The following is an 18,360-nucleotide window of genomic DNA, read 5'->3' as shown; positions in this document are numbered from 1 at the left end:
TGTCAAGACCAAAGGCTAACATGTGTTGATGATAGTCGAAGCATGACTGAGTTATTTGGTGCCAATGATAGTTGAAACATGTGCAAGCACTGAGAATCATTTGATGCCGATGACGATCGAGGGTAGACAAGTGCCTTGAGAGGGACAGAAGAGTGGGGGGAAGGCTTCACCTCTAACCTACCAAATGTCATCCAAATATAACATACGAGGCAAGTGACAGTTGAATCATCTTCCCCTTGTGGACTTTGTGGATTTGGTTTATAGAACCTAACAGATAGCAACTTTAGTTTTCATCAATTTAGCAAGTATTTTTCATATCGGTTCAATAAAAATTTTGACAAAAAATTTGAAATTTTTTGTTAGTTTCATTGACAGTTGTCACATGAATTTTTCAATGCATTTCCTTTTATACTAGCTTAGAATCCTTTGAAAAAGAAAGGGTCCTTGCCATGCCGTCTATACACAAAAAAAATTTGTTTAAATACATTCAAAATTGGGTACAAAATTATAAAACTTCTTGAACTACATTTTGCATCAAATCGGCACCAAGAAAATATGTATTAACACTTTGAAGCAAAACTCAGTAACTTAACTCCTTTTAGCAGCAAATAATCAGTCTTGTCCTTCTAATATCTGACTATCTAGGATATCCCGCATCATTTGTATTGGAATGAGGCCTTCAGTGCGGATTGCCTCTTTGTTAGGATCAAGGCTGATGAAGAATAAAGTAGGCAACCCTCTAACCTGGTACAACAGAGTGATTTCTAATCAATTTGATCTAAAATGAAAGGCAGCTACTTTGATTAGGCGATTGATTGATGCCATTTAGTAGTGATGGATCCAGGATTTTTTTTCCGGGAGTATCCACTTATAATATATAAACAAACAGTTAAAAGGAGTAAAATCAGAACTTAAGAAATAAATCACTTGCAAATTACCTGCATATCGTGTGCAAATTCATGCTCATCATCGGTATCAACTTTGACAATAATTGCATTTTTCTCATACTCCACTGCTAGCTGTGATTAAAAAAATAGATTGAGATATAATACTTGAATTAATCTCCAAACTGGATCAAACAAATCAAGCTGGTCCTACATGTTCATCTAACCAACTACTCATTTTTTTCAACATTATTTAATGAGAATAAATTTCAGTGAATTATTGCAAAACAAAATCTAGTTGACTCCAAAAAGATTTAAAACTATGCAATCAAATATAAAAAGTAAAGCCTGGTTTAATGCAAACAAATGTCTGAATTTAATTTGAGAAGAGATGGATTAATGTGTTACTTAAGCTCTGCATGGTGATTTAAGTGACTTTGTTCTAAGACATAACATAGTTAAGTGCAGTGTTGTTGCCACTTTGCAGAAAGAGGCATCTCAAAATTTACTATATAGAAGCTATCTTCATCACTGTGATGAAATTGAGAATTTTCAGCAATTTTCTTACTTGTGCATTAAATGCAAAACTGCAGTATTTTCCAATGCCATTTCTAGAACCTACTTTCCCAAAAAATTAAGTTGATACTATGTTAAAGATGATAAATTCAGAAAATGTGCGTGGAAAAATCATGATAACATCATTTGTTTAGCAAAAAATTCTGTAGTACAAATATCAGAAGGTTTGTTGTACCAAAAGAAAATGTCAGGTCTCTTCTCCTTTAATTCTACTATAGAAGCTACCATCCAGGAGAGAAATGGGTGTCCCATATGTTCCAGGAACTCTGGAAGAGAAACAGAAGTTCCAAATGCACTCATCTTAATTTACGGAACTACTTCAATAACATAGAGTGCACCTGTATATCTAAACCTCTTTGGTTATGGAGTTGCTCCACACTGTCCATCATTTTCCTTTTTAGGTTAGCTATAGTCTAGTGCCACTGGCTTATTTTAGTCCTCTTAAGCCCTCCTAAGATCCATCAAAAGGAAAACTACAATGCAATCTCAAATATTCCTTGCTGACAATTTGTACTACGAATTTTACCTATTTCTGCACGTCCTGCAGTCAGACCAGATCTTGGCTGATACAATCTCGGCGGAAATCTTGAAATCATGGTTTCATATTCTACTAGGTTGATGAAGTAGGATTTAATTCTTTTTGACCCTACATTCAAAGCCAGATCCTAATATGATCTTTCTTTTAATAATGCAGCATGTCAGTCAGGTTATTTTGGGATATTTTAATGCAAAATTTAAAACTCAAGCTTTCTTTTTTTTGCTTTCTGCAGGGTTATATGCTGCAAAATAAATTGAAACTCAAAAGATTCAATTTTTTTTACTTGCATTCTACCAACAGACCATGCGGCTTTTAGTGAAACTCCAAAGATTCTCACCTCAACCAACTGGGGACAAAACTCATTTTCATTACAATCCACAGTTATCAAATACAACATCATAGGAGAAACTGATTAAATAAAGTTTACCATTTCAAGTTCCTGAGCCATCAAAATACAGGGTCCACACCATGTTGCATAGAAATCAATAATTATGGGAACACTTCTCTCTCCCCTTACTAGCTCCTCAACTTCCCGAGCTGACATCTTTTTCTGCCCATCCAAAATGACAAATCAACTCATCAAATTCAAAAGTCCAAGGAAAAAAAATTGCCATATGAACAAAACAAAAAGCATCCCCTCCCCCATTAATAATTTATATCCTCAATTCCAAGCAAAACAGCTCTTCTATTTCCCTACCCCATTAAAACTCTTCAAATTCCTTTCTTTTCTCAAATTTTCAGCAACCCAATAAGAGCAATTAGGTAAACAAAATAACCCACAAAGCCAAAATAGTGACAAATTTTAATTTAAAAATGTATTTTTCTCCTGTTTGTCTTGGAAGAAAACTAATGGGAGACAAAAACACAAAAGAAAATAGAATAAAGCTAAAAGTATCTAGAATTCCAACTCAGCAATCTTCTATTTCACTTCCTTAATCTTTCCAATAATGAACAATCTAAAAAGATTAAAAATTCACAAAAACACTTCACTAAGTGAACGAAAGTTTTTCGTATCGAAGGGTGGTGCAGTGGTGGTGGTGGGTCAGCATCATGGGCCTGTCACCCACTCTCTCCTGGTATCCCATCCCATCACCCAAATTTCTACTACCTTATTCTCTACCGTTCGCTAGCCAAAGTGCTTTAGCCTTTAGTCAGTAGGGATATTTGACCTTCAGCAGCCTTCTTCATCTCTCTTTCGGTTTTCCTTTTACGCTCTGCCTCTTTTGCAAAAACCTTTGATGGATTCATTGCTATTCGAGTATGCCGTACAAAATTTGGTTTACTTGCTCCGATGGAGCTTTTCTCTGTTAAAAACGAGATTTTTTTATTTAAGATTTTAATTTCAAGATTTTAAAATAAAATTTAAGATAAAATATATTATTAATCACTTAATTATAGTAGCATTTTTAAAACAATTTCTTAATTATTATTATTATTTCTTAATTTAGTTATTTATATTCTGTCAATTTTTAATGATTAATGTGATAATGTTATGTGACATGTTCAGAGACAAAGTCAATATTATGATATTGAGAGGAGCAAGTATTAAGGAAATAGTAAATTAAATTGGAAGAGGATCAAGAAAGAAAATAACAATACCAAAATAGTAATTTAAGGTTATCAAAAATTTTTTTGAAACCATGACCCATGCTTGCCCCTCCTAGATTCGTCTCTGCACTTGTCAAACGGCATGTGATACTATTACGTCATTCGAAATGCCACGCTATATGCTGAGAAGGCAATGGCATGTCATTTGCCAAATATCATGCGGCCATTCATATGTGATCCATGCCGTGGGAGTTGGGAATTTAGACGATTTGGCTTACAACTTCTAATATTTACTTTGGTTTTTGACTTTTGATCTGTGTGTTTTGATTGATAAGAGAGAAGTAAAAAAGAAAGGAAATAATCGAATAGAAATTAAAAAAAAATAAAGAAGTGATTTTAAAAGAAATTAGATGTAAAATGAGAAGTGGAAAAGTTGTCCTGAAGAAAGTTTTCAAGTGACGATTTCTCTCCCAGTTAACTCCGCAATTTGATATTTAAATAGGAAAATTTTAATAAATTCTGTAGTCTGTTTCACTTGATTCTTTCCAATTCTTGCAACATTCAAATTCAACTTCAAACTTTATAGTTAGTGTTTTTGGTATAGTTTTTCAAAATCACAAAAGATATTGCTAACTGAATGTTAGGTGAAATTGGTTGAAAAAATTATGATTTTGTTTTATCAAAAATGTTTTATAAGTATGATTCTAAATATATATATTATAATGAATCTTCGTAATAATTTGATGAAAAATTGAAGTGTTACATGTTAAAGATCGAAACATGCATATTTAATTTTTAATGAAATTACAAATACAAGCAAAAACTATAATTATAATTAGACTAAACCCATATTTTAATTTGTTCGGACTTTATACCAAAACTTTAGATGATCACCTTCCATGATTTTTTACCACATTAACTGTACTTGATCACTTTGATAGCAAAAAATCAGACCTTGGCTTTCAAGGACTAATATTTCCTTATTAAAATATCTTTTTTCAAAAGACAAAAGGGCAACAACAAGTTACCAAGTTTTAAGCCAACAATACGCAATTAAAAAAATCTTTGCATCAACAAAAGGAAAGCTAGAACAAAAAGGGCTAGTCTTTGCTCCTATAATCCTCCAAATAAAATAAAACATTTGATTCAATTATTATCAGTTACTTATTCATTTATATGGTTATTTATTCGAGAATAAAAGTTGTTATTTTAAATTTTCATAGAAAATTTTTCTTTAATATATCTATATTAAGTATATAATGTTAAATTAATGAAATCTTACCTTAGTGTTAAGAAAAAGATCTTAAAACCATAAGATTTTAAGTTCAAATCTCATTACATGTAAGTTTGATTCAATTTTATATTGAATTTATTTAGTTATATTCTAATTTGCTTATTTGGTTAACCAATAATTTTTTATATATAAATATAATACTTAATGATAATTATAACTTATACTTATAATTTCATCAAAAAGAAATTGATCCAATAATATATAATCGTACACCCAATATCTTCTTCTTCTTACAAACTTAGAGGAAAAAGAAAAAAACACACAGAAGCTATGAGATTTATCAAATTTAAGATTTCATGGCCAATGCCCTTACTCTTCCACGTAGAAAAACTATTTGAATAAAAACTTTGCGGCTGCAAAGCAAACAGCTGGAATAGCTCAGTTGGTTAGAGCGTGTGGCTGTTAACCACAAGGTCGGAGGTTCAAGCCCTCCTTCTAGCGTTTCAACCTTTTTCCGTGTTTTTTTCCCCCAACAACAATAATTAACCAAACCCAATTTCAAAATGTTGGTCGGCCCGTTAATCAAACCCAATTTCTAAATTGACCCAATCCATTTTTGTTTTTTACTAATAGCATAACCCAATTTTACATGAAACTTTTTTTTAATACAAAAATAATAGCATTCCTAATATATCAAATCCTTACAAATTTAATAATTTAATGAAATAAAAAAATTATATATTCTCTCATTTTCTTTGTCCATTTTTTTTGGAATGTTTCAAAATTATGCCTTATTTTTTTAACATTTAAAATTCTTATTTTTTATATTTTAAAATTATTATTTATGATTTTTTTATTTTTTTACATTAAAAATCGTGAAATTTTAATTTTATAAAAAATAAATTTTAACATTAAAAATATTAAAATCAAAATTTTTTTTTAAACTCCATGAAAGTCAATATATGAAAAATATTTTAAGATGAAGGGACTATCAATTTTTTAAACATACTAATATATTTTGGAGTTTTAATCAATGAATAAAAACTCAGATCGATTGTTAAGTCGACGGGAATTTCAATCACCAATTCAATCAACTTAATCGATTCAATAAACTATTTAACATTCTTTCAAAATTAAAATTTATAAAAAATTTAAAAAATAGAAAAGAAAATTTAAAAAATTGAGAAAAATAAGGAAAATCAAGAAAAAAATTTCAGAAAAATTAAACAACACATAATCAAATAATACAAGTAGCAAACAAATCCATCACAACTACAAGGCTAAAAATATGACTAAAATCCAAAGTTCAAATATTAAAGAAGTCTAAAATCCAAAGTTCCAAAATCCAAACTTCAACAAGAGATAGAAAAAATTTTTTAAAAAAATTTCACATTGCTAATATAATGGGATGTTTCAAGAGTTCACTTTAATTTGGGTTTAAAAAGCCCTAAAAATTAGAAAAACATCACCAATTTTCGGTTTGAGCGGATTTAAGTGGAGGCAGCTGCACAATTGCCCCCACCTCTGAATTCTTCCCTATTTGTGCAAGTATTTTTATAGAATCAATTTTGACTAGTGCCAGCATTTTAATAATAACATATAAAAATAAATTATTCTTATCCAAACAGAATGTATTATTGCTTACAATATTAAAATTTAAAACAATTTAACCTTAATTGAGGGTATTGATTAGTTTAATAATTATTTGAATAAATTAAAGTCAGAACCGAAGTTTTTATATTAGAAATTTTGTATCAATATGAATAGTTCTAAAACTTAATAATAAAAAATTACAATAATTGACCTATTTGGATGTATAATTAATTATTTGAAGAAATTTGCATGAATAGTTTTGAAGCTTTTAATAAAATAACATGTCCTTGATTACATTGCTTGAAAATGGCAGATAAATATGTATACTTTGGTACAGGTCAAATTGAAAAGAAGGGATATTTTAAAAATGATAGACAACCGTTTCTTTGTCTTTTACTCATTGATTCCCACTTTAATATAAATGAGCCTTTTTCACACCGTCTTGAATTTAAATTTTTTTGACGACGGTCTTATTTAATTGTGTAAATCTCTCAATGTCACATGTGGCTTTTGTCCTTACCATCTTTTCATTTTTTTCTGACGGCTTTTGTGCGGTAAAAATTGACATGAGTTACTGTTGTCTTACTCACGGACAAAGCTACACATAAAGATCAAGAAAGGATCAAACAGTGAAGTTGATGAAAAAAAATTAATGTTAAGTGGACTGAGTTACTGTATTATAATGTGTAAAAAAATTTGAGGGGTCATGGCCCTGCCTACCTTCCATTGGGACTTGCGTCTGGTCTTACTTTTCCTTCTCTCGCCTCCTTTTTCTTTTGCATTTTTGTTAGCATCGTACTTCCGCCCCTGATGGCAACTCTTTTAGCGCGGCATTGACGGGGTTTATTTTTTCCAGCTTCAAACCAGTGGTAAGCCCAGGAGGTATGAAATTGACAACACAAATGGCCTTCAACTGTCATTTCAATTTGAATAAAATTGATAATGTTGCATAAAATGTCTGTTAAGGGACCGACATACTTACATTTAATATTAAGTATATTGATTAATTCAATTATTAATTAATAAGTTTTCAAGAAATATTCAACCGATTTAATTAATAAAATATTTAAATACATTTCATCCCAAAAAAATATATAAATACTATTAATTCATTCAGTTTTTAAAATTCAGCTTTTACTCATCTCGAGTTATGTACCATTTTCGTTCATTGTTTCATATATCTGTCAAGACAAGCTTTACGTGCAGTCATTTTATTTCTCTTTACAATAAAAAATTAAAATTTTTTTGATAAAATTATCTTTACAGTGATTTAATTAACTATTTTTATTGAAATTATTTTTGAATCATTCAATAACATACTTAATCTTTTTACAATTCTGATAAAAATTACACATTTAAATATGCATTTTCGGATATTTAAGCAACTTATGAGAACGAAATTTTATATATGTAAATAATTTTCGAAAATGCATATGCATATTCATAGTTTTTGTTAATTTGGCATAGAAAAATATATACCTGAAAAGTTTTAATTTTTTCAAAAATTTTTTATTTTTTTAAATGTATATTAAAAGATGTTTAAGTTTTTCAAAAAAGCGTATATGAAAAAGTTAAAATTTTTTAGATATATATCTCCGAAATCAAAAATGTAAATGTTGATATGATTCAATTGATTTTCTTAAATAATTTAAAAATGTGTTTGAAATTTGATTGTATTTAGCATTTTTTAAATAGGTTGTATTTAACATTTGATTCTAAAGAGGAAAAATTGGTTGTAAATAGAAATTTTCATCGATTAATCAATTTATTTAATATTATAATAATATATTAGGGGATTAAGGTAGAACGCAGGCAGCATCTTTTTCCCGAGCACGTGGTTAGTCTTTTTGCCAATAATATATATGTTAATTAAATTTTTGCAATAAATCAGTTTTATCTTTTTCTTCTTTTCCAATAAATTAGTTAAAAGAAAAAATAAAATAAGAGAATTTACCAATTAGTTTTATTTTTTGCAAGTATTAATTATTTTTTAAAAAATAAATTAGTATTAATAAAACATATGATATAAAAATTAGTATATTATAATATGAAAATTTAGCATATTTATATATATATATGTTCCTTGTATATATTATTTAGTATTTAAAAAAAATAAAAAAATTAACCATGCACATCATGAGTCAAAAGTTCTAGTTATACTTTAACACTTATAACACATCAAAATTTCTCAATTATTTTCATAGAATCAAGTCTATTACTCAAATATGTTTGAGAAAAAATTTTGAGAAAATATACTTAAATTTGATTTATTTTATAAATTATGAGAATAAAATACGTACAGTAAATACAAATTTGTTATTCAAAATACACATATATTTGAACAAATATAAAAAAGGTAAAGTTCAAATTCACAAATATATACTTATAGATATTTTAAATTTATCACTTAATAGAGATTCAATAAATTTATGAATTTAAACATAATTCATAAAATCATATTTACATATAGTTTATCATACAATTTATACTGAATTTAAATTTAAAATTCTTTCTTTTAAATTCAAGTTACCAAGGCAATCTAAGTATATATACAAATAATTGAAAGGTAATAAAACAAACATTAAATAATTATTAATAATTTTTTATTCTTTCTTTGACAAGAATAGGAATATTCGTTTGATCAATTTCATTAATTTAAAATCGAATCACTTAAAACTGAAATATTTTATTTTAATTTTATTAATCAAATTAAAATTTTCCTTTTTGAAAATTAACGGCCAAATTAATTTTGGTTTGTTAAGATAAATTTTGATTAACCAAAATTTTTTTTGTTATTGCTTTTAGACTATTCAGAATATATCATAATGAGAAAGAAAGTTACATTCCGATATTGAAAATTATGTAGTTAAACAATTGCAATTGATTACTATTATTACCAAGTGTACTGGTAGTCTCCAATAACCAATATACTAGGTGTTAGACTTAGTTTCCAAGAGCTCAAGTTTGGCTTTACTAGTAAGCATATTGGTAGAGATATAAGGGTCACAGAGAAATTGTAAAAGAAAATTACAATAATCTCTTTTGGATATATCTTCATCACTCGGGACTATAAAGTATTACAAAATTCGAGTTTAGTTTGATATAAAATATTACAGAATTCATGGGGAGCTTAGAAACTTATTTTTTACTTGAATAATATACGAGAATTTTGGTTAATTGTTCAGCCAATTTGATTAATTCGATTTTTAAATTGAATTAATTTAAAATTGAATTTTTAAAAAATTAATTAAAAATTAAATTTTATCTAAAATTATTTCAAAAATCAAACCAATTTAATTTAGTGACCAATTAATTAATTAAATTAAATTAATTTAATCAATTAATTTGATTAAAACCAAAATTTGAACGCCCCTATCCAAGAGATTTTTATTTTCTTTTGTTAAAAAATTCTCCACATCATCTCTTTATATGCAATTATACCTTCAATATATTCTCAGCCCACCTAATTATTTTATTCCTTTCAAACCATAGCTTATAAAAGATTTGGACTATCTTCATGTATGCTTTAGTTTGCAATAGAGAATATGATATATTTTTATTACTCAAAACCAAAGAAACGAATATTAATATATAACTTTTTCTTGAAGGCTTTCCTTTTAATTTCACTTAAGTTATATTTAATAATTTAAAATATAATATAATAATATAACATAAATATTATTAAAAAAAATAAAAATGATACGAATCAAAATTTTAAAATAATATATGATATAATAAAAATAAAAAATATATACTTCAAATTTTTTATTTTTATACAAAATTTAACACGTGGTTTAAAGACAAAAATTATAAATATTTTATATAAATATATTAGTTAATTAAATTTATTGTTTATTATTTTGGAAGGAGGAAAGGAGAAAGAATAAAAGAAAAGAATAATATAAAATGGAGAATAAAAAAAGCAAACCAAAATTCCTAATTGTGGACATAATAATTCTCTTTTACTAAAGCTGACTGGAGGATGTTTCTTTTCTCAAAATTCCTTTCTTGAACAGTATAATACCTTTCTCTAATTTTCTTTTGTAATTAACTGTGATTGCCGAACACCGAAAAACCAAAAAAGTTTTGCCGGCCCAAAAAACCTGCAAATTCTTCATCTTTCACAAATCAAACTTCATCCCTTTTCCTACTCTGGGTTTTCTATTTACCTCAACGTTTCACAATTCCTTTGTTGATCATGGCTTTCATTGGAGAGGCTGCTCTATCTGCTTTCTTTGAGACGTTGTTTGGCAATTTTACCTCTTCGGAGTTCGAGTTTGTCACTGAGAAGCGGGTTCGCAAGGAGATTAAGAAGTGGGAAAATACGCTGAGGAACATCCGTGGAGTGCTTGCTGATGCAGAGGGGAAGCAACTGCAGAACCAGGATGTGAAGCTTTGGTTAGCTGACCTCCAAGACTTGGCTTACGACGTGGATGACATCTTGGACGAGTTTGCGACTCAAGCTTTGGGGCGTAAGTTGATGAAAGAACATCAAGCCACCTTAAGTAAGGCACCAAAAGTTAAGCCTACTTGCTGCACTGGTTTACATCCAAGTTCTATGATGTTTAACTATAAGATGATGTCCAAGATTAAAGAGATTACGGGAAGACTGGAAGATTTAGCTACTCAAAAGAGCAACTTACAGCTAAGGGAGATCACGAATGAGGTTGGAAGGCCCATGACAATCCCACGAAGGCCGCCCAGTACTTCTTTGGTGAATGAAGCTAATGTACTCGGCAGAGACAAAGACAAGAGGGTGATACTTGATTTGCTTTTGAGGAACGATGGCGATGATGCTGGTGTTTATTCTGTGATTCCCATCGTTGGCATGGGAGGGATTGGAAAAACAACCCTTGCTCAACTTGTTTACAATGATGACAGCATAAAAGATCATTTTGATCTTAGAGCATGGGTTTGTGTTTCTGATGAATTTGATATCATCAGGATAACAAAGACAATTCTGCTGTCAGTCTCCTCCGAGCCATGTGATATGAATGATTTGAATTTGCTTCAAGTCAAATTAAAGGAGAAGCTATCGAGAAAGAAATTCTTGCTTGTTTTGGATGACGTTTGGAACGACAACTACAATTATTGGTTGGCGCTTCGATCTCCTTTTGATGCTGCGGAACCGGGAAGCAAAATAATTGTCACAACACGTAGTTCCAAAGTTTCATCAATTATGACAACTGCTGCAGACTACTCGTTGCAATGCTTATCAGAAGAAGATTCTCTCAGAATGCTTGCTCATGACGCATTAGAAAGACAGGATTTTACAGGGAATCCAGACTTGAAAGAGATCGGCTTGGAGATCCTGAAGAAGTGTGATGGTTTGCCTTTGGCAACAAAAACCATTGGAGGACTATTGCGCACAAAGGTGAATCGTGATGCATGGAAAGTTATATTAGAGAGTGATATTTGGAATCTGCCTCAACATGGAAGTGACGTAATTCCAGCTCTATGGTTGAGTTACTATTATCTTCCTTCGCAATTAAAGCAATGTTTTGCTTATTGCTCTCTGGTCCCTAAAGATTATGAATTTGGTGAGGAAGAAATAGTTCGGTTATGGATGGCTGAAGGTTTTCTCAATGGACCAGAAACTAAAAGGCAAATTGAAGATTTGGGCAGCCAGTGTTTTGAAGAACTGGTATCAAGGTCATTCTTTCAAGCATCTAGCATGGATGAATCTCTGTTTGTAATGCATGACCTGATTAATGATCTAGCTCAGTTCGTTGGAGGAGAAAAATATTTTAAAATGGAGAGACATAAGGAAATGAAGCGTCCAAGTCACGCTCGCCACTCCTCTTATATGATAGGCGAGTATGACAATATCAAAAAGTTTGAGTCCCTTTTTGAAGCGAAGTCACTACGGACGTTCTTACCCTTTGAGATGCTGGGGATGTATTTGTGCTTCTTAAGCAATAACGTTCCTACTGATTTACTGCCGAGATTGAAATGCTTGAGGGTGCTCTCTTTGAAAAGGTACCGCATCACTGAAATACCAGATTTCATTGGAAATTTGAGACATTTGCGCTATCTAGATTTCTCTTTTACTCACATAAAAGGTCTTCCAGATTCAATATGCACCCTTGATAATTTAGAGACTCTTTTATTAAGGCATTGTCGGTGGATTGAGAAGTTACCCACAAAAATAGGAATGTTAGCCAACCTTTGCCATCTAGATATTACCGGTGCAGATTCAATGAAGGAAATGCAAAGTGGAATTGGTAAATTAACAAATCTTCGGGCATTGTCTAATTTTATTGTGGGCCAAGGCGATGCACTGAATATAAGAGAGATGCAGAATTTATCAAATCTCAAAGGTCAGCTTTCTATTTCGGAGTTGCAAAATGTGAATGAAGCTCAGCATGCATGGGAAGCTAAGCTATCAAGTAAGTCTGACCTCGATGATTTAGAGCTGGAGTGGTGTAAAGACTTTGATGAAAATTTAAGACAGAAAGAAGTCGAGACAGAGGTTTTGAACTTGCTTCGACCACATGAAGAGCTTAAAGCGCTTGCCATCAGGTATTATGCTGGAATAGCTTTCCCAATTTGGATAGAAGATCCTTCATTTAAAAATTTGCAATCATTAAAGTTTGTAAATTGTCCAAATTGCACATTATTACCTGCAGTTGGAAAACTACCACTTTTAAAGGATCTTTATATCAGGGAAATGAAGAGCGTAACTAGTGTTGGCAATGAGTTCTATGGAGAGAATTGGCCAAATGTGTTTCCATCATTAGAGACATTGCATTTTGAGGATATGCCAGAATGGAAAGAGTGGAAGGCATGTGAAGTTGATGAGCAAGGAAGAAAATTCCGTTGCCTCCGAGATCTCCTTATTGTGGGTTGTCCCAAATTTATAGGGCCATTACCGGAGCACTTTCCTTCTTTGGGAAAACTTGAGATTCGTAATTGCCAAAATTTGGTAGTTTCAATTTCAAATCTTCCAAAGCTATGTGAATTAGAAATTGATGGGTGTGAAAAAGTAGTGGTTGGGAGTTGTATGGATCTTTGGTTGGTAAAAAAAATCAACCTTTCCAACATTTCAAAGTTTGCATGTGTAACAAGGGAAAGGATGTGGACGGTCGAGTGGATGAAAGTAGAAGATCTCAATGTTAAAGGTTGTGAAGAATTGGTTTCTATGTGGCAAACAGAGTGGGGTTGGTTGGTGCCTTTGAGATCTCTTCGTAATTTAGGGCTCCAAAATTGTCCGCAGGTTGCTTCTATAAGTGCAACGGAGGAGGAGGAAAAGGCAGAGATTTTGCAATTAGACATACACTACAACATTGAACATTTGGGAATAAAATATTGTGAAGGCTTCCAGAAGTTATCGAAAAACCTCACGTGTCTTAGAGAGTTAGAGATTGGAGGGTGCCCAAAATTGGTTTCACTTTTGGCGGATAACTTGCCCTCAACTCTTGAAAGTTTGGTGATTACGGAATGTGAGAATTTAGAGTGCTTATTGGAAGATGGGGAGAACATCAATTTCAGCAGCACATCTCTCCTTGAATTTCTTCATATTTATGACTGTAAAGCTCTCAAATCATTATCATCAAGCAGTAAGTTACCCGTGGGGCTTAAAACGCTGCAGATCAATCACTGTCCAAAGCTAGAATTTGTAGCACAGGAAATTGGGGATAATACTTGTCTTGAATCTATTCAAATCACGTCTTGTGAAAATATTCAGTATTTACCCCAAGGAATGGACAAGCTTAAATCTCTGGAGCTTCGTTGGTGTGAAAAACTTAAATCTCTGCCTAGCCTCAACTCTCTTCAATACTTGACCATATGGAGTTGTCCAAGGGTGACATCCATCCCAGAAGGGGGTTTGCCTACCGACCTAACAAGCCTTTACATCAATGAACCCAATTTTGTTAAGTCAGTAATGGAGTGGGGATTGCATAGACTCACCTCTATTAAAGATCTCCTAATTGATGGTGGTAATTCTGATGCGGTAATATTTCCAGAAAGGGGTTTGCCTACCAACCTAACAATGCTTAGCATCTCTGGACCCAATATTGTTAAGGCAGTAATGGAGTCGGGGTTGCATAGACTCACCTCTCTTACAATGCTCCGCATTGATGGTAGTAATTGTGTGTCATTTCCACAAGAGGAGATCAAGCTGCCCCCTTCTCTCAACTCTATTTCTATCTCACACTTCAAAAATCTAAGGAAGCTATCCTCCAAAGGCTTTCAGCATCTTTCCTCTCTTCAACATTTGCGGATAGGGAATTGTCCGAAGCTCAAATCCCTTCTCAAAAAGCAAGTGCTTCCCTCGCTTTGGGATCTACAAATTCTTGATTGTCCAGTGTTGAAGAAAAGGTGCAAAAGGGATAAAGGAAAATATTGGCCCAACATCGCTCACATACCACGTGTTCAAATTGATCAGAGAAACATCTACTACGAATTATAAAGAGCAATGTAAGACCCACAGGTATTTTAATTTAAAACTAATATTACTATTTCAACTGATTTTTATTTAAATGTACAAATATATCCACACAAGTAAAAACAACAGTGACTTGAACGAGCATCGAATTCACTTGCATTTAATTTTTAAGTATTTTTAGTTTTACTTTTTTAGTAATAAATCGAAATGATAAAGCCATTTCCTTATTAAGCAGAAGAATTAGATCATGTATGACTCATGCATTTTAATCTAGAATTAATTACTATTTTAAGTTTTGATTTTAAGAAAATATTTCGTTGTTAAGTACTGATTTTAATATCTATTAAATGAATTACTATTTTAAGTACTGATTTTAATATCAACTCAAGTATTTTATTTCTTTGGTTTTATGTTGTTTTCTATGTTTTTGAAGTGATCATTTATTTGGTTTTGTTTTCTTTCATCCAATTTTGTATGGTACTAAATGAGTTGTAAATTTCTAGGTTTTGACCGGAGCTCCTATCTTAGAAGAGAATTTCGCATTTTGTGTTGATGGATGTTTGGATGCGGCCTTGACTTGTTTCCACAAGAGGAGATAGGAGTTTCTGTCCGAAGGCTTTCAGAATCTATCTGTTGAAAAAATTTAAATTCTCAGACATTAATCTTTTTCATCTCTTTTCAAAACGACTAGCCTCTTCATTTTGTAGATAAATATGGTTGAATGTTGCTTAATTGCTGGTCAGATGATTCAAACGTGATAGAAGAGGAACTGAATCAAGCTTGATTGCTGAATGTTGCTTAATTGCTGGATGTAATCTTTTCTACACGAAATAGGTATAATGCAACCCACCTTTTGTTCATCTCTTTTTGAGAGTTATGATTTCTTCAATTTGTAGCTAAATATTGATGACTGTCCCCTGCGATCGATTGATCAAGAATCGAATAGCTTGGGCTCCTTGTGTGAATATTGATTGATGGAGCTTTGGACTTTTACTGCTATGGTACTTGCCTGATTTTAAAGTCAATTGTATACTAATTGGGGTGAAAGTGAAAAGAAAGAAATAAACATATTCTGTTTTTACAAAGCTAGTTGTATTTCAGTATTAATCATTCTCTTTGGTTGCCAATGCTGCTTATTTTTTATAATTGACTTCTACACCTAACTTTCAGATTATGGATTTGAATAGATTTTTTTACAATACTAATGGAGATTACCAGATGTATGGCAATTTAAGCTAAACAGCATTGCAGCTTTTATTTATATCAGTTCTTTTTGTCACCGATCTCCAATTTTACTTTTTCTTTGCAAGCAACCAGATGCAGTGAAGCTTAATACAAGAATTAAACCAAGCATCGATCCTAGTGGACATGAAAACATAAGTTTCTTGGCAGTAGAGCATGAACAGGCTTGAAATCCATCGCTTTTCTTCTTTGAAAAATGGTCATTGTTTTCACTTGACTCTGCATGTACTTCAAACTCCTGCAGGTCAGAACATTTAGAATTTTTCTGGTTTGTTTCTGTTGTGTATATGCATAATCAGTGCTCACTTCGTATCACCAACAATTTTGGCTCTTCAGGAGGTATTTGTTTCTGCCATCATTGATTGGATATGGTAGCAAAAGCAGTATGACAGTAGCTATGCCACAAGAAGTTCTACCAATTAGTCTTTTGTTTCTGTTGTTGCCAAACTCCTCATGTCAAGTAAGCATCAAAGAGTGTTACACAATTTATTGTGTTCAGTTTTTGATAGTTACTCCTACACAGTTAACAGAATGCTTTTGAGCAATTATGACAGGATGAGTGAAACTTACTTGATATAATGCTCTCAAGATTCAGTGGTTGGAACTTGTCTATTCTGCATTTCCTCTTCTAAAAGGATACTTCCTATCTGGTTTCATGGTTAAGATTCATAGAAGTGTACTTGAATCCCGCATCAGAATTTCACACGAAAAAGAATAAGCTTTTGGGTTCAACCATAATTCTAAATTGTATGTTTTGGCTGGCATTGTTGGATCTCTTAATCCTTTCTTCCAAAACAAGTGATATTAGAGAGACTAGAGAGCACCTTGGCAAACATGGCTGGTGATGTTGATTCAAGAAACTCCAATTCTGAATAGTTGATGGTGCCTACAAAGCTATATAGCTTGAGAACTTGTATCCTACCAAAAGGAAAAATAGGTGTCTTTAAGTGGATGCAAAAGGAATAAAGGGGATGAGAAAAAGACACCATCCTTCAATGAACAACCAGACATGGTTATGATGTCTCCACAAACAGTCCACTTTTGGTAAGATTGCTCTTGTTATCCAAGAAATTTACCTTTTTTTATGATAACTTGTTGTAATATCATGTGGTTAAACTAACAAAGACTCATGTTGTAATCCCATTATTTTGAGTAGTAAAAGATTGAGTGGACTTGGTCCCGTGGTTTTTTCCCCTTTCCAAGGGGTTTTCCACGTAAAATTCGGTGTCCTGCTTTTTATGAGTTGATGATCATTTCCTTTTATTCCTTTTATATCTAATGATTAATTACTTGTCTTTCCGCATCCTGCTGTGTTGCCAGCCCCCATTATTTTGGTTAGTATCGTTGCCTAGCTGTGAATGATGAATTTCCATCATGTATCAGGCAAAATCAAAATTTTAAAAGGAATTTATTTGGGATAGGGGTGGGCTTTGATAACCATTTGATTGGTTGGCTCTCGGGGTGGTAATTGAATTGTTGATTGCTCTAGGTTTTTTGCTGGGTTTTATGGATGTCTTATGCAAAGAACTATTGAAATTAATATCAATTGATATATTTGAATGTTTTTATTTCCAATTTGCAAATTAATGAAGATTTAGGGTTTTGATTTTACATATTTGGGTGTTTTGATATTTGGTTCAAATTATTTGGGGTGATATAAATTTGGGTTTCAGATTTTCTTTTTTTTTTTTTTTAATTTGGGATTTTATATTATGAGATTGTAATAAACAGCCGGTTGAGGATGCAATGTTGATGAACATTGCTATGATGAATGAACGAAGGGGATGGTGGATGAGTTAAAGCAAAGGCATGACCATTAACGTCAAACATGGTTTGTCAAGTGAATATTTAGTTAGAAAACAATAATTGGATGAAAAAAAATACTTATTCAAATGTTAATGATTAAATAAAAAATTTTAATAATTACATAATTGAGCAAGGTATTTTACAAAAAAAAAAAAAAATTTCACAACGAAACCAATGTCCTTGAGACTAAGAAGTAATAGTCGATTCATCTACGGTATAGTGTTTTGCTAATTGAAAATTTATCAGATTGTATGAATATAACGCTGCAATGCCCATTTCACAAGATCAGTAATGCCCAAGGCCACTGTACAAATACCTCCAAACCCAGAATCAAACATAAAGCAATAATAAATAGATATTATTAAAGGCAAATTATGGCATTTTCTTCCTAACCAATTAAAACAACAACACTAACAATAACAATGTCTGTTTCGTACATTAGACCCAATGGGTCCAATCCTTCTGCGACCCCTACATAGTGAGAGCTTGAGCTTCACACGTGGGGCTACCTTAAGCTCAACCGAAGTCCATTCTCAGCTTGAAAATTCAC

General features: G+C 31.6%; 1 protein-coding gene, 1 non-coding gene and 1 pseudogene across 9 annotated transcripts in view; 2 read left to right on the top strand and 1 right to left on the bottom strand.

Annotated features, from left to right (window-relative positions):
• Nucleotides 1-425: 425 nt before the first annotated feature.
• The window catches only part of LOC111296468 (thioredoxin-like protein CITRX, chloroplastic), a 52,977-nt pseudogene continuing 35,042 nt past the window's right edge, over nucleotides 426-18,360 (bottom strand). Inside the window, exons 2-4 of the transcript XR_016326284.1 lie at nucleotides 2,426-2,548; nucleotides 939-1,019; nucleotides 426-744 (exon numbers count right to left, since the gene is read on the bottom strand). The product of XR_016326284.1 is annotated as a thioredoxin-like protein CITRX, chloroplastic (transcript). The remainder of the gene's footprint in view (nucleotides 745-938; nucleotides 1,020-2,425; nucleotides 2,549-18,360) is intronic.
• On the top strand, nucleotides 5,208-5,281 carry TRNAN-GUU (transfer RNA asparagine (anticodon GUU)). Its single transcript has one exon. It is a non-coding gene; the product is annotated as a tRNA-Asn (tRNA).
• Nucleotides 10,348-17,394, top strand: LOC111296479 (putative disease resistance RPP13-like protein 1). 7 transcript variants are annotated; one of them, XR_016326085.1, is made up of 5 exons: nucleotides 10,348-14,794; nucleotides 15,266-15,596; nucleotides 16,080-16,248; nucleotides 16,341-16,464; nucleotides 16,559-17,393. XR_016326085.1 is itself a non-coding variant. In XM_089741131.1 (2 exons), exon 1 carries the CDS (start codon nucleotides 10,572-10,574, stop codon nucleotides 14,784-14,786), a length of 4,215 nt encoding a protein of 1,404 aa, XP_089597257.1. In that variant the 5' UTR covers nucleotides 10,349-10,571; the 3' UTR covers nucleotides 14,787-14,807; nucleotides 15,266-15,966. The 7 variants fall into 7 exon arrangements, 1 of the variants encoding a protein (XP_089597257.1); XR_016326082.1 differs by having other exon boundaries at nucleotides 10,349-14,807; XR_016326084.1 differs by having other exon boundaries at nucleotides 16,341-17,394.

Source organism: Durio zibethinus, chromosome 12, assembly GCF_047325235.1.
Source record: "Durio zibethinus cultivar Kanyao isolate XHJ-2024 chromosome 12, ASM4732523v1, whole genome shotgun sequence".
In the NCBI taxonomy this organism is placed as follows: domain Eukaryota; kingdom Viridiplantae; phylum Streptophyta; class Magnoliopsida; order Malvales; family Malvaceae; genus Durio; species Durio zibethinus.
Note: the sequence above shows the minus strand (reverse complement) of the source record. Positions and strands in the feature narration are given on the sequence as shown.